The 15,505-nt window shown below is 39.5% G+C and overlaps 1 protein-coding gene across 5 annotated transcripts; it reads right to left on the bottom strand.

Annotated features, from left to right (window-relative positions):
* Positions 1-209: 209 nt before the first annotated feature.
* Positions 210-15,396, bottom strand: LOC113032965 (zinc finger protein 462-like). 5 transcript variants are annotated; one of them, XM_026186154.1, is made up of 13 exons: positions 15,143-15,396; positions 14,752-14,816; positions 11,822-14,666; positions 9,979-11,779; positions 9,618-9,883; positions 8,892-9,010; positions 8,406-8,534; positions 8,020-8,263; positions 7,469-7,611; positions 7,302-7,365; positions 7,085-7,100; positions 3,516-4,740; positions 210-1,464 (listed from the first exon to the last, which is right to left on the bottom strand). In XM_026186154.1, exons 2-13 carry the CDS (start codon positions 14,759-14,761, stop codon positions 1,325-1,327), a joined length of 7,002 nt encoding a protein of 2,333 aa, XP_026041939.1. In that variant the 5' UTR covers positions 14,762-14,816; positions 15,143-15,396; the 3' UTR covers positions 210-1,324. The 5 variants fall into 5 exon arrangements, with proteins under 5 accessions (XP_026041939.1, XP_026041935.1, XP_026041936.1 ...); XM_026186150.1 differs by having other exon boundaries at positions 9,979-14,666; XM_026186151.1 differs by having other exon boundaries at positions 9,979-14,666; positions 15,180-15,396.
* Positions 15,397-15,505: the final 109 nt, after the last annotated feature.

The raw sequence follows: 15,505 nt of genomic DNA, 5'->3' as shown, positions 1-15,505 counted from the left end.
TGGCCATACCAAGTATTGAATTTCAGGCTCATCAGAAATGTCCAGACTTTTTTCTCAGTATACTGTATTTCTATTTTCACATTTTTATAATTTGCTACACCCATTTCCTAGATCCACATCAAAATTAAAAAAAAAAAAAAATAGGGGTGGGTAAGCCATTTGCACAGTATTATTTAGCTAATGCGCACATTGCTCTTTACATCAAGACATTTGAGATCAAACATTTATTGTTGTAACCAGATTATATTTTCTTAATGCACTATTTGATTTTTGCTACAGGGCAACACTTTTAATACAAAGCATCCATGTTTTATGATACAAGGATATGAACACACGTGGTCTCATAACACATTAACTTTTTAAACTTGAACTGTGTTTCAGTCTTCTGTAAATGTCCCTGATTAGTTCTTGGTCCAGCCTGCGTCCGTTTTTTGCTGTTGTTCAAGAAATTGAAAAAAAATGGACCATTTATTAATCATTTATGACCTATTGTGCACAAGTCTGTATCTTCAGATGTACTGCCTTTTCTGACACCAGTGACATCTACTGTAATGGTAAAATTAACTAAAAATGTTTAAATTCACCACTTTCATAGAAGGCGCCACTCTAAGCTAGGAGGAAAATAAATATCAGGTGCTGCAAACACACTTTAAATTCAAAACAAATTGAAGTATTAAAAAAAATAAAATAAAAAAAATAAAAATTGTTAACATGGAATACCAAACTAAATACTGATATTTTACTGTCAACTATTTTCCTTTTCAGTACAAAATACACAATAAAAGTGTGTTGAAATACCAAACAACACCTGAAGGCAGCATTTAATGAACTTTCTGTTATGGAAGTTGGTTCAGTTTGTGGTATTTAACTCTATGTAAACGTTTTCATGTAAAATTAGTTCACAGTGTAGAGGTTTCTGCAGATTTTACAGTAATAAGTTCTCGTAAATAATACCTCCCTGCCCAAACTACAGGAATAAAAATGAACTCTTGATGACAGTTGATCACGGCCATTATCCATTAGTGTTTAAAAAAAATACAAAAAAAATTCTAAAGATTTTAAATACAGTGTGTCACACATAATACATTCACCATATTGGTTCAAAGTTTTATTTACTGAATCACATCTATGTTTAACAGCTTTACCATAAAAGCATTTTATAGGAAGAAGTTTAAAAATGCACAAAAAAGGAAACGTAAATATGTAAACGTACAGTTAGATAAGATATGAGAATAACAAAATCTAAAATGCGCAACTCAACACAACACTGGAAGGAACTTTCCATAAAATGGAAACCCAAATAAAAAAAACGTGGAAAAGACTGTTAGATTCCATGCCGCATGACGTGACGCTTCAGTTCAGAGCTGTTCACCAAATTTCTTCCACAGAACTCACAAGTAAATCGTTTCTGCTCTGTAACCGAGGAGCACAGGACTTCAGCAGGTTCTTTTGTTGTTGTTGTATCTGAGGGAGGGGACAAAACAAAACAAATCAACAACGTAATTATCCCATACCGAAGATTCCTCAAAATCTATTTATGTTCACAACCCAATACTTACCTACAGTTAGTTATCACAAAAAAGTAGATAAAAGCTCAGAAAAAGAGTAAAAAATTACCATTAGAACTTAAGAAAAACCCGAGAAGTTCTCATATTTTTTGCTTGAACGACTAAATAAACAATGATCACACACATAGATCATCTCCTTTTGAATCACTTTTTATCATCAGATTTGTCTGTAATCACACACAGTCCTGTTTTTTTTCATTTAATTTTTCAAATTAATATTAGGAATGCACTAAGATACAGTCATGTGAAAAAGAAAGTACACCCTGTTTCAACTCTAAGGATTTACATATCAGCACATAATAAGAAAATATAACAACACTGTATATATGTAATACACTATATGTATTACTAATATTACATTTATTTAACAGAAACTCAGCCAAAATGCAGAAGCAGTGTGTGAAAAAGTAAGTACACCTTATATTCAGTATCTTCTAGAACCATTCTTAACAGCATTCATCGTCTGTATGACTTTATCAGTCTTTACAACATTGCTTCAGTTCAGTTTGAGGTTTTCAGGCATTCATTTAAGCACAGCCAGTCCTGTGGATTGGAAACGAGCCTAAATCATCGCCCCTCCACCACCCTGCTTGACAGGTGCTGCAAGGTGCTTGTGCTGTTATCCTGTTTGGTTTTCTCCAAACGTGATGCTTTGCAGTATCGCTAGACATCGCTATTGAAGCCTTTAGAGCATAGGTGTCAAACTCTGGCCCGCAGGCCAAATTTGGCCCACAGCCTAATTACATTTGGGCCACGAAGCCATACCAAATGACTATCAAAGATGGCCTACTGGTATTATACAGCTAATATATATATTGTTTAGTATTAAGCTTTGTTTGTTCCATATTCAGTTTTTCAGCAAAACGTGTTTGAGTCCATAAGAAAAGATTCATTCTTATATCACAATACACAATATTGTGTATTGTGTATTTTGTTGTACAGTTAAAGTTGAAAATAAAATAACTGTACAACAAAATACACAATACACAATATTGTGTATTGTGTATTTTGTTGTACAGTTATTTTATTTTCAACTTTAATTTATATATTTATCTTTATCTTATTCTTCCCAGTTAAATTTACCCTTCATTCTAATTTGTGTTGTACAGTTATTTCATTTTTAACCTTAATTTATATTTTATTCCTTCCTAGTTAAATTTACCCTTTTTAATTTTTCATATTTATTTCCTATCTTATTCATAGCCTTTTCCTTTTTTGTTCTCTTTAGGTCACGAGCAGTTGTCCAAGCATTTCACTACATATCGTACTGTGTATGACTGTGTACGTGACAAATAAAATTTGAATTTGAATTTGATTTGATCTGGAGGAATAAATATATTTCAATAAATATTAACGTTAGCCCGCGACTTTGTTCCAGTTTTGAATTTTGGCCCACTGTGTATCTGAGCTTGACACCCCTGCTTTAGAGTCTCAGATGTAGCTCTTCTACATATATGTCTTTGGTTTGTCTGAGCATCTTCACCTTGTGCATTGTTTTATCACACATGTGAATCAGATCAATGAACTGCCAGACAATTTGTTTTTACAGAGGTCACCATACTTGCTGATGATTGTAGCATCTGGCTGTTACTTACCTTCTTACATCCTATAGACGCAGCAAAGATGGCTTTTTTAGTTTTTCCACACCGCTTCTGCATTTTGGCTCATTTTTTGTTAAATTATTAATGACATAATAGTTCATCTTTAATTGTACTTATCTAAAGTCCTGACACATAAAACCTTACAATTCAAAGAGGGAGCACTTTTATTTTCATAACTCTATCATTGATGTTGCCCAATATCTGCATTTACCATCTCTTTTTCTGTACTTTAAACAAGTGTTAAAGTGTACTTAAGAGTGTACTTTTAAGTGTACTTAAAATATGTGTTTTGCTTACAAAAATGCACAAAAACTAATATTTCAATTCACTCATAATTTCTTTTTACCTTCAGGCTCTTGCAGACAATCATCATCCTTCATCCCGTCGTGGTCACCAGGCGCCTGATCTTGGTGTCGTTCCTCGTCTTCTGTGAGCATCTCAGATTCTTGGTTTTGCTTCTGCTCGAAAGGACCTTTCTCTTCTTCCTCCTTGAAGCATTCAGGAGAGTGCACTTCCTTCTTCAGACATTCTTTCTCAAGTACTGGTATTTCTGTGCAAGGTTTAGGTTCCTGTTCACTGCTTTGCTGAGTGTGCACTTCTTCCTGCTTTAATTTTGTAAACGAGACACCTAAAATATCACCGGTGATCATCTTAAGTTGTGCACAAGTGGGCGGGAGGGTTAACATATGTCTTTCAATTTTTAAACTCTCCTCTGTCCTCGTGTTATTTACATGTGCAATATTTAGCTTTGTTAAGGCTGAATTTGCCTCTATACCAACTTGATTCTTTGGATTCTGGAACAAAGGGAAGTTGCTCTCTTCAGCTAATGGGATATCACTTGCCTCAGTGCCCTTCTCCATCTTGACCGTTTTACCCTCATCTGCCTTGTTATGCATCTTGCTGTCATCATTGGCCAACTGTAAGATATGACGCAGTATGTCATCTTCTACCTTTGCCTCAATGTTCAGTGTTTTATGCTCAAGTGCTTTAACGTCTTGCTTTTGAGCTGGTGTTTCTTCATCCACTTTGAAATCATTTCCTGTCTCCATTTGTTGTTTGTCTCCAGATTCTGTGAATTCAGGTTGGGCTTGGTTTTCATTTGTCTGTCTCTCTTCCTCTGGATCGCCGTAATCCTCACATGGGGTATCTGTAGATTTCACTTCTGTTACACTTTGTTCCACATTTCCTGTCTCCTGTTCTCTTGCAGTCTCTAGCAGGACAAGCTCCGCTTGTTTTTGCAGCTCTTTTTGGACAGTAGAGTTTGGTTTGGCATTTTCATGTTGAATGTCTGATTCGGAAGTCTCGCCAGGACTTTCTCCGTTGGTTTCCTGGCATTCCCTGATCTGGAGTGCACTTTTCTCTGTGGTATAGTTTTCTTCCAGGTTCTCAGTTTGCGGAACCTCATCACAGTCTGCAAAAAGGTCCTCCATTTCTACATCTCCTCTGTCTTTATCTAGCTGGTCCATGTTAGACAAATGTTCCTCTTCTTCTTCTGTTACTGGCACATTATCAACGCTTGCCTCCAGCTGATCAAGGCTCCCCTGACCTACGAGTTCATGATTCTTCATGACCTGCATAGACAGAATCAAGGTCCAAATTATGATACACTTTTCCATCACATTATATTGGGGTGAGGGTGGGGCACTGATGATGTGGAAGCCTCAAAAACTTATTTATCCAATATAATACACTTGGAGTTATGGGGTTGAGATAAGACTCCCAGTCCTATAGTTTATGGGAAGACAGACATGACATAGTAAACACTTTCCTTGTGAGTTTATGGGCTTAGTCACTGATTTTGGAAGCATACTGAATAAAAAAAATGGTAAATGGCCTGCATTTGTATAGCTCTTTTCTAGTCCCTAAGGACTCCAAAGCGCTTTACATATCCAGTCATCCACCCATTCACACACACATTCACACACTGGTGATGGCAAGCTACATTGTAGCCACAGCCACCCTGGGGCGCACTGACAGAGGTGCCCCAGGGTGGTAAAATATTACTACAACTATTTTGCAAATCATGTTTAAATTGCTTAAAAATGTTGGATTATCTTTTGTCTGCTTACTGCATAGAGATAGCAGTTTCACTGTCAGCCCCTCTCCTTCTCACCACATCTTATTCTTTGAAACTAAGATGGTTGTGGTGAAAATGCTAATCTTGGGGCATCAAAACACAATTTCAGAAACCAACGGATCGTGTCACAGTAGTTGTCCATGTCCATCTTTGACATTACTTATGGTTTAATCCCTGTAAATGTAGCACTTTTTAATAGCCAAGGAATTGGGGTAGGATATGCACTGCATCACTCCATTAGGTGCAACCTTAATCAATCTAAGGAGCTTGCAAAGAAAAGCCTCTGGACTTCTTTGAGTTGCTTGAAGACGTTTCACCTCTCATCCGAGAAGCTTCTTCAGTTCTAAGGGTCAAATGGTGGAGAGACCCAGATTTAAACCCAGTGGGAGTTTCCCCCCACAGAGGGACAAAGGACCCCCTGATGATCCTCTACCTAATCATATGAGCCAAGGTGTGAAAGCGGGTGTGGGTCACAATCAGCCAGGGTTTCGGGTGAGCTCATTGTGAAGCCTGGCCCCACCCTATCATGTGATTTCCTGAGGTCAGATGGCCCAGGATGTGAGTGGGCGTTAAGGCATCTGGGAAGGGATCTCAAAACTGGATTATAGATGGCAGACAGTTGGTGTCATAAACCACCGCCTCTGTTCAAAGATGCTCGCTCACAGTGGACGTAAATGGCTTCTTTCACTCCTCTTTCAAACCATCTGTATTCTCTGTCCAAAATGTGAACGTTGGCATCCTCGAAAGAGTGACCTTTGTCCTTTAGATGCAGATGAACTGCTGAGTCTTGTACAGTGGAGGTGGCTCTTCTATGTTGTGTTATGCGCTTGTGAAGTGGCTGTTTGGTCTCGCCGATGTAGAGGTCTGGGCATTCCTCGCTGCACTGTACAGCATACATCACGTTGTTAAGTTTGTGTTTAGGAGTTTTGTCTTTCGGGTGAACCAGTTTCTGTCTGAGTGTGTTGCTGGGTCTGAAGTACACTGGGATGTCGTGCTTGGAGAGAACCTTGAGTTTCTCTGATACACCGGCTACATAGGGGATGACAATGTTGTTGCGTCTGTCTTTCTTATCCTCCCTCGCTGGTGTCTGATCTTCTTTTCTGTGCATCTTTGCTGACTTTATAGGATTCCACTTCTAGGATATAAGGATTCCACTTCTTGTCTTTTGATTTTGACCCAGGTGCCATCTACATATCTGTACCAATGGCTGGGTACTCTCCCTTTAAAAGAGCCAAGAGCCTTTCTTTCCACTTCCTCCATGTAAAGGTTGGCTCTTCAAGCAACTCAAAGAAGTCCAGACGCTTTTCTTTCCAAGCTCCTTAGACTACAATGACCTGGATGACTGAGAACCTTCACAGACAACCTTAATCAATATTAAACCGATTTGTGGCAAAGTTTTTGGACTACAAAAACATTTAGACTAAAGGAATCAAATGGCCCAGTGCCAATGTCTCTGTAGCCAATGTGATATGTGAATAAAACCATTCTTTTGCAAAAGTAAGTCCACTGTCTATATGTAGCTTGTGAAAGTGATGCAGTGCTACTAAGCAAGATGCATGGTTGACATTTAAAAATGTCATTCTGATGAATTCTTTATGTTAATTTATATATCTATTCATATTTTTAGGATGTATGCTCCCACTCTCTTTCGTTGGCTACTCCCTTCAAATACCAGACATGTTGACATCTGACATCTAATTGCTGTTTACATTTCTTATAGGCTTAAATAACTTAATTCTTCATTCAACTTCATTTTCTCTTGATTTTCTAGATCTTCATGGTTATGACAGCAGTGTGTAGAACAAAAGCACCGTCCGCCCATCAGTTAAAGAGAATACCTTTTTTGACCCAAAGGAATTCCAAGGATGCACAGAAGGCTTTAGAGAAATCCTGACCTGATGCTTATCGCTCAGGTGTGCCTCCAAATCACTCAGCCGGGTGCAGTCGAAATAGCACAGCCGACACTTGTAGGGTTTGATGTCATCGTGCCTCATCATGTGCAAATGCAGGTTTTCTGGGCTGCCACTGGTGAAAGTACATTTGTGACAGCGAAAGATGATGCCTTGATGGCAACGTGACAGCTTGGGGCGACGAACCTCTATTGGCACTACACGTTCCCCTGTAAAGAAAAAAAAAAGGAAAAAAGGGAATGCTTATGTGACAGCGTCAGGTATCGGAAAGCAGAACACGTTCCTACAAATCCTGCAAATGCTCCAACATACCACGATGCAAGACAATGTGATCAATCATGTTGTTCTTGTTCTTAGTTTGGTACAGACAGAAAGGGCAGCAGAGGTCCTTCTGATGAGTAGGCTTTGACTGGCAGGTAGAGTGACCCGTCTCCATGTGCATTTCCAGAGTTTTCCTAATGACAACAGGAGAAATCAGTGATAACATTGCAAATCTGTCGGTGTTTGGTGACAACTCGTGTTGAGTAATGAGTAGAAATGACAAATTCAAGATGTCTGTCAAGTCAAATACCTCATAACACTCATCCAAGTTATTTCCATACATCTAAAATAATTGACAACAATGTCTAAATTTGAATAAAAGAAGCTTCTTCTTCAAAAAGGGTTCAAACAGCAGATAGCGCGGCATGTTTGATTTAGCACACTTTTATGCCAGGTTCTCTTCCCGATGCCACCCCAAAGGGATTTGTGTCTCCTCCTTGAGGCAAACCAGGAATGCATTATGTCACCTGACTATAGAAACTAGTCAGATCCTGCGCATCTGTGATGATGCAGAATTAAAAGTAACTCTTACAGCACCTTACCTTAAACCTGTGAAAAAGTTGCAGTCTTTACATCTGAGGATTTTCTTTCCATGCCGATTTAGGCAGTGCCGCCGGATACTAGACAGGTGTCCAGTGCTGAAATTGCAGAACTCACAGTGAAGCACGCTGTTCTCAGGTAATTTTGAAAGTTGCACGTTCACTTTAGATTTGATGCTGCTCTGTGCCATCATGGTGTAGTGGTTTAACTGGCGCCGCACATCTGGGGGCTCCAAGTACAGAGATCCTGTCAAAGTTTCAAGGACCCACAGTCTGTTAGTACTGCTACAAAACCAAAAACTGTTTGTTTTATGAAAACCAAGACCAAGTTTAAAAAACAAACAAACAAACAAACACACACACACAAAAAAACATGAGATATGACTTGCCTTTAATCAGTTCAGGTCGCTCATCAATTTCAGGCAAGCTGTTCATTTTCTCTGATGAATTAGAGGACTCCTTAAACCTCTCTTCACTCTCATCTTTGTCTTCAGTCTCAGCTGCAGCCATGATGAGATCTAAGCATTCAGCAAAAGAATAACCAAATGAAAAAGGAAAGACATAAACGCAGACATAAAGCCACACGAAATCTCTCAAACCCCTTCTTGTGAAAGATGTGGCTGTCTTTAAAACTAAGCCAAAACCATCCCAGTCTGAACAGTTAAAGTCAGCTTCTAATATAAAATGCACCTGTGACAACTCATATTAACTTGACCAAATCCAGCATACAGAAAACTTATGCTAATAATCTACAACAAAAGACTAATTTTAAAAATTCTGGTGATTTTGAAATCAATGTTCGCAGATCAAAGTCAATGCATTTGACACTTAATGCTCATAAGATACCACTGGTGATCTTACAAATGAGTTCTTACCATTATGCTTTTTCATAAAATGACTCCTCCAGAGGCCAAAGATTGTTGTCCGATAGGTACAGCAACTACACAGAAAAGGTCTCAGAGTTCCAGATTTGTGGATGAGATATTTGCTAATGCTGGTGAGGTAAAAAGAAAAAAAAAAAAAGGTTCACAATCATTCAACTCTCACAAAAAATACAGCTTGGGGTGTTTGGGACTTGCTTTAACGAACAAAGCAATCAAAATTCAATTTCAACAAGCCTGCGAAAGATACATTAGTCAAACAGAGAGTAGATGAAGTAACTCCTAAAATCTGTAAAGGAGGTATAATTTCTCGACTTTGGTTCTCTTGTCAGAAAGCCATTGTTTCGATTTATGAGGAAACGGTCTTCTTGTGCAGTTTAAAGTTATACAGGAGTGGATAGAGGTGGAATTGAGGAAAGCGGGAAAGGGGAGTCTAACTTTTTATTTAACCAGGAAGTGAAAATGTTGAGATAAAGAAGCTTTTCTGCAAAGGTTTTCCAATACCCAGATAGGCACTGTACTTTTTCAGACTAAACAAGACCAACTGTTAAAATTTCCATTTGGCTATGTTACTTTTTAAGTGAGCCCACAAGAAGAAGAAGAAGAAAAAAACGTGGCAAAATGGGGTGACTGCTTTAATATATGAGCTTAAATTTGTCTATTATCAATACGTTTTTTTTAGTTTAGTTTTTAACAATAAAAAAAGCCCAAAGTTCTTACTTGTGTTTTAATCCAGATGTGGAGCTATTGTCCAGTTTCTTGATGGCTGCCAGGGCTGCGTGGCTGTGCTCATGTGAATGCAAGCCTTTCAATGACATAAACATCCGGCCGCACTGTTTACACGTGTGTTTGTCTCTATTCGATTCTAGTTCTGGCTGCTGTACATCAGAGAGTTCTGATGTAGCGGCGCTCTGTACTGGTGTCCCGTTCCAACGATTAACCTCGTTCACAGTTTCCAATGTGGTCGTTTCATCTTGCCTGCAGGGCTGGAAAAAAAATAAAATAAATCACAGTAATGGTCAAATAACACGAGTAGATCAGAAGACAAAGAGCGTAGACAGGAATTACAGCGTCAACTTACCTCACTGGATTCTTGCTCTAGTGTTGTACTAATAAGCGACTCCTTTCTCTGCGCAGCCTTGGCCTTCTTTAGCATCCTTGCTCTGTGGCGATCCATGTGATAACACACCATTCGAATCCCATTTAATTGTGTGTTGCAGTGGTCACATTTGTAAACCCCAGTGTTTTTCATTGTCCTCAATCCTAGTGACAACACAGTAAAGTCCAATTTCCACTCTGAGCGGTGAAAAGTACTATAGTGGTCAATGAGCAGCTGCGACGACTTGAATGTTAATTCTGGACATTTCAAACATTTAACCTTTGTGCTGTTGCCTGATTTAAGTATTTTGCTGGGAAAGTTCCATTTACGCTTATTATATTTGTCAAGAAGTTTGTAAATACTGACTGCATCCAATTTGTGATAATTTTTGTAGTGGCACTGGAGGTATTTTCGATACGGTCCTTTATAGGTGCACATCTGGCACTTGTACAACTGTTTGCTGCTGCAGAGGCCGGACAGCAAAGTTGATGGGGATGCCTCAGGAGTTTCCGTTTGTGGAGCCTGTCTACTTTTCGCAATTTTTACTCTTCTCGAAGTTTTGTTTTTCACAGAGGCATCCTTCCGTGCTGAGCCCCGAGATGTGTGAACCGGCTGGCTTTCAGTGTCAGTGTGCTCATACACTTTTCTGTCATGATGAACCATCTTACAGTGAGCATTGAGTTTTGTCAGTGATCCATGGATTTGTGAACATTTTTTACACAAGTACCCTCTTTCATTAGAACGTCTTCCTAAAGTACAATTGACCATGTTTGATGCAAAGACTTCACCTGTCTCAAGTTCATCTGCCCAGACTACAATTGCTGGATGCTTCATTTGACAGTGAGTGAGGGTCCCTTGGGAGCTAACATTCACATATGGACACTTTGGACACTTGTAGATCAAGAGGCTTTTTTCTGCTGTTATGCTAGACTTCAATGTCTCAGAGGCTTTTTCTTGTTGCTGAGTTGATGGGTCTTCAAACGGCGATGGCGCTGTCTTCTTGAGAGGCTGTTTGTATATGGGCACGTAGTATTTTAAATAAGCCTCCTTTCCATGCGTCACTGCATAGTGGCCTCCAAGATGCTTTTTCCTGAAGTAAACTTTAGAACACAGCACACATTTGTATACGCAGTCCTTTGAAATAGTATGCTTGTGGTTAGCAAGCAAATGGCGACCAAGAGCAAGTTTGGTGGTGCATGTGTAAGAACAGTGCTGGCAGTTGATCACGGCATAGATTTTCTTGCTTAAAACTGAAGTCTTTGATACAGATCCATGTGTACTGTAGGCTTTAGATAGAAGTATTTTACTTTTAACTAATGGCTTAGGAGCAGGTTTGGCCGTGCTTTGTGCTGTGCTTGCACCAGTCTTCTTGTGGTCTCGCTCGCAGTGTTTGTTCAGTTTCTCCAGCGTTGCGCAGATTTGGGGACAGGTTTTACACATGTGCCCACAAAGTTTCAAAGTCTCACCAGGAGGACTGCTTTTCCGGGTTTCGTCCAAATTTTCAACATACACCATATCCACATGGAGACTATCGGCCCTGGATGGGAGGTTGGGATGCTTCATCTGGCAGTGAGTGAGAACACCCTGATAAACGGTATTGACGTAGGTACAATACGGACACTTAAAGACATGCAGACATTTTTGGAGCTGCTGTTCTGGTTTTTGTTCTTGTTCATATCTTTCAATTACAGCTTCCGGGTGTTTCAATCCACAGTGAATGTGGAGACCCTGTTTGCTATTAAAATTTGCAGAGCAGTAAAGGCACTTGAACACTTTGGAGGACGCCTTTGCTTCATCCTGTGATTTATCAAACTGGTAGGAGTCAAATGAGCCGGGTCTGTCACTTTGGTCTTCCACCCGCCAGCTTGCGCTTGTTTTCTTGGAAAGTTCTGCATTCAAAGGATGAACCATTCGGTAATGGTGTGCCAGATCTGACAAAGATTTAGATTTAAAAGAGCATCTTTTGCAAGACAAACCAGCTCTATTTTGTCCGTATCTTTGGGATAGCAATCTGTTTTCAGTGCCATTGCCTCCACTCTGCTCTAGATCAGGCTTCTTCTTTTTACAAAGGACAATTTCAGGACCGACATATAACTGAAAATTTACATACTCAACGCAGGGGACACGTCCTAGGTGGCGTTCCTCGTAGTGCTCATAAACTGCTGCAGCTTTTTCATGTCTGAAAACACAGAATTCACAATAATAGCCGGGCTTTAATAATCCTTGTCTAAAATAATATCTTAAAATATCTGTGACTGTACGCTTTACTTTGTGAATTTTCCTTAAATGCGTCTTCAGAGCATATATCACGTCAGTTTTGTATGCGCATGCGTAACAGTTCAGGGACCTCTTTCTGTGTGGGATTGTCACTGAGGGTGTTGCTGAAATGACCAAAGATTTTGAATGCTTCTTTGTTTTTTTCTTTTTCATTTTCATCTTGAGGATTTCCTGAGCAGCTTCTTCATTTTGAGCGGATGTTAGAAGAGATTTCTGTGCCTGATTGTGGATCTTAGATGTATGCAGAAGGATTTCTGAAGTCTTCGCCTTAAATCCATGATGTATTCTGCTGTAATGGTGCATTACCTGATCCAAAGTAATATGCCTGTAGTTACAAAAGTGGCAAAAAAAAGCTTTTTCTTCACCTTCATTTATTATAGGAAGAGGTAGATGGGAAGAAGAGGAATCCTTTGCATTTGCTTTCCTGATTTCATCATGGATTAAAGCTGTATATTCAAGAACACACTTAGTGCTGGAATTACACTTTCGATGAACCTTAGCCTGATGGATAATTACTCCTTTTACAGACGGATTTCCGAAGTTGCATTTGTGGCAATAAAACAAGTTTTCTGGACATGCGTAGGACTTGTTCTGTCTCTCTCCTGTTTCGGAGGCATCTGCTGTGTAATCCTCCTTATACAGATCTTCTTTTTCCCTACACATCTTCACTTGTTTACTAGTATTAAATTGGGAAGATGAAGGACTTTTTGACATCTTAGATTCACTCTGACGTTTCTGCATCTCAGCACTATACCCTAGGACATCATCAGTACCTATTGGTGCATCCATAGAATGTTTTGCATTGTGATGACCAAGGATACTCTTAACCTTGGTACTTGTGTAACTGCAGAACTGGCAGTAAAATGTTTCATTTGGTAAACTGGATGAGGAAATGTCCAGTCCAGTAGTAATTTCTTTACTGGATTTTGTTGGAAACTTCGAAGATTCCCCTTTCGTGGTTTGGGAAGATTCTGAACGATTCTTACAGGCTTCTGGTGTGGTCTCTGAATGATCTACTACAATCACAGAATCTGAACACTTCTCAGATGTCATCTCTGATGCTGCATGTGATGTGGGACAAGCGGACTGTTTGATTTTATCTAATGTGATTACTTCATCTGGGTGGCTTTTTTGGTAGTGAACATCTAGACTCAGCTGAGACGATTCCTTTTGGGATTCAGACATTGAATATCTGCAGAACAATAAGGAATTCTCCACTTCATATGTTGCATGCTTTGCCTTGTAATGTTCTTTCAAAGACTTCAATAGATTGGTAGTAAATTTACAAAGAAAGCATTTGAAAACCAAACTGAGGCCACATGATTTCATGGCAAATACATCTGGGGCATCTGGATGATTTTCCAAGTAGTGCCTCTTGAGGTCAGCTGTGCTTAAAAACTCAACTGGACACTCCAAGCAACGAAAGGTGGCACTGTGATCACTTGCGTCCTGAATGTAGACAGAATTGTATCTGATATAAGGGTGGTCACTTTGATAATGGGCAGAAATTCGCCTGATGCCTACGTCACTGTAGTCACAATGTTTACAAGAATACACTTTTGCCACGTCTGCCTCGTCTTCATCTTCGCTGACTTCGCTGCTGGATGACTGCTGTCTTTCATTTTCTTTTTCCGTGAGCATCTCTTCGTTATCCAACTTGGCTTTTTTGACAGGATGACTTTTTAAACTTTTACCACTGGATCTCTTCACAGCACTGTCAGGAACAGTTTCTTTTCTGAATTGTTCCGGAGTTTTAGATGGTGTCAAATCAGTAGTCAAGTCAGTGTGCAAAAAATGGTACGACTTACTTCCTGTGATATCTATCACAGACTTTGCTGTGACTTTGAACACACCACTACTGTTTGGACAGGAGCTTGAAGGAGATTCCTGCAAAATTTTCAGGTCCTTTAACGTGCATTTCCCTTCTGAGGTAGAAATATCTGAAAGAACTGATGGATCTTCCGATGTTCCTGCAGCTTCATTGTTCTGGTTTGCTGAAATGACACTTAAAGTGCTGTCGAGGTTTTCTGAAATGATGACACCTCCTGACACGTTAGGATTTTCTGAAGTTTTGTGACACAGTTCCTCGTGTTCACTTAAACCATCCCAACTACAAGCTTTAAAATCACACCTCTGGCATTTAAAATTATCTCCTGAACTGCTGCTGCTGTTCTCTGTGTTGGCTTTGTCAGTCCCAGGGCATAAACCAGCCTCTCTGAGAGAAATTTCTGTATTGAGGCCATGCACCTTGTTGAGGTGTTCAAAAAGGTACACCTTCGATTTGAAGACCAGCACACAGTGACTACAATGGAAAGCCTTAATTTGGGATTCTTCAGTGACTGCTTGGCTGATGACTTGCTTGATGTGGCCAGAGGTGGAGCACTCCACTGTATCTGAGGGGGCAGGCAACAGACCAGTATAGATCAGCATAGGTCAGTATCTATTCACAAAGACGTTGCATACCTCTGTGATACATACCGTTTTCCATCTTGCATGCCTCTTTTAACCCACAGCCTTACACATTAAGTGACACACCTAGACAACTGAAAAAACAAATTATTATTTTTCTCAAGGCACAGAAGCAGCACAACATAATCCGACACTACTTCGTTACCCGTTATTAAGTTAAACGCACAAGTGAATACTTAAAAAAGAGAGCGAGAGAGCGAGATTGTACGCTTTGCTAATATTATCTTTAAATATGGCAGCACAAAGAACTCAACACCTCTATTTAACTTTCAGTGTAGCATATTCAACAGGAAGGAGACGTAAAACGAGTCAACCGAATAAACAGATCCTACCTATTTTAACAAAATGCCGAGATGTGCAACTCGCTAAAGTGCGCGATGCACGCAAGGTTTTTACTCACGCATGCACACAAAAACAGGACAAGGCTTAGGAGGCACCGTTTTGAACCGCTGCTGGAAGTCGCGTGAACACGGAGCACGTTTCCGCCATTTTTCCCGCGAGTGTGACTCTCCCTGGCCTGTGCTTCCGCCACCGCAACAAAACATCTTCACTTCCGTAGAATTCACCAACCCTTCAAAATAAAACTACCTGAAAACTACCTCCGCTGTGTAAGTAATTAAAATATCAATTATAATGTTTTTTTCCAGCAGTTACACGAGATTCGATATAACGACAGGATATTTTGGTTTAATACGAACTAGGATTTCTTGATTGTATTTTTTTAAATTTTATCAATTTGATTAAAAAAAATGTGTGTTTGTTA

This window comes from Astatotilapia calliptera, chromosome 12 (genome assembly GCF_900246225.1).
Source record: "Astatotilapia calliptera chromosome 12, fAstCal1.2, whole genome shotgun sequence".
In the NCBI taxonomy this organism is placed as follows: Eukaryota; Metazoa; Chordata; class Actinopteri; order Cichliformes; family Cichlidae; genus Astatotilapia; species Astatotilapia calliptera.
The sequence above is the reverse complement of the archived record's forward strand: the minus strand, read 5'-3'. Positions and strand labels throughout refer to the sequence as shown.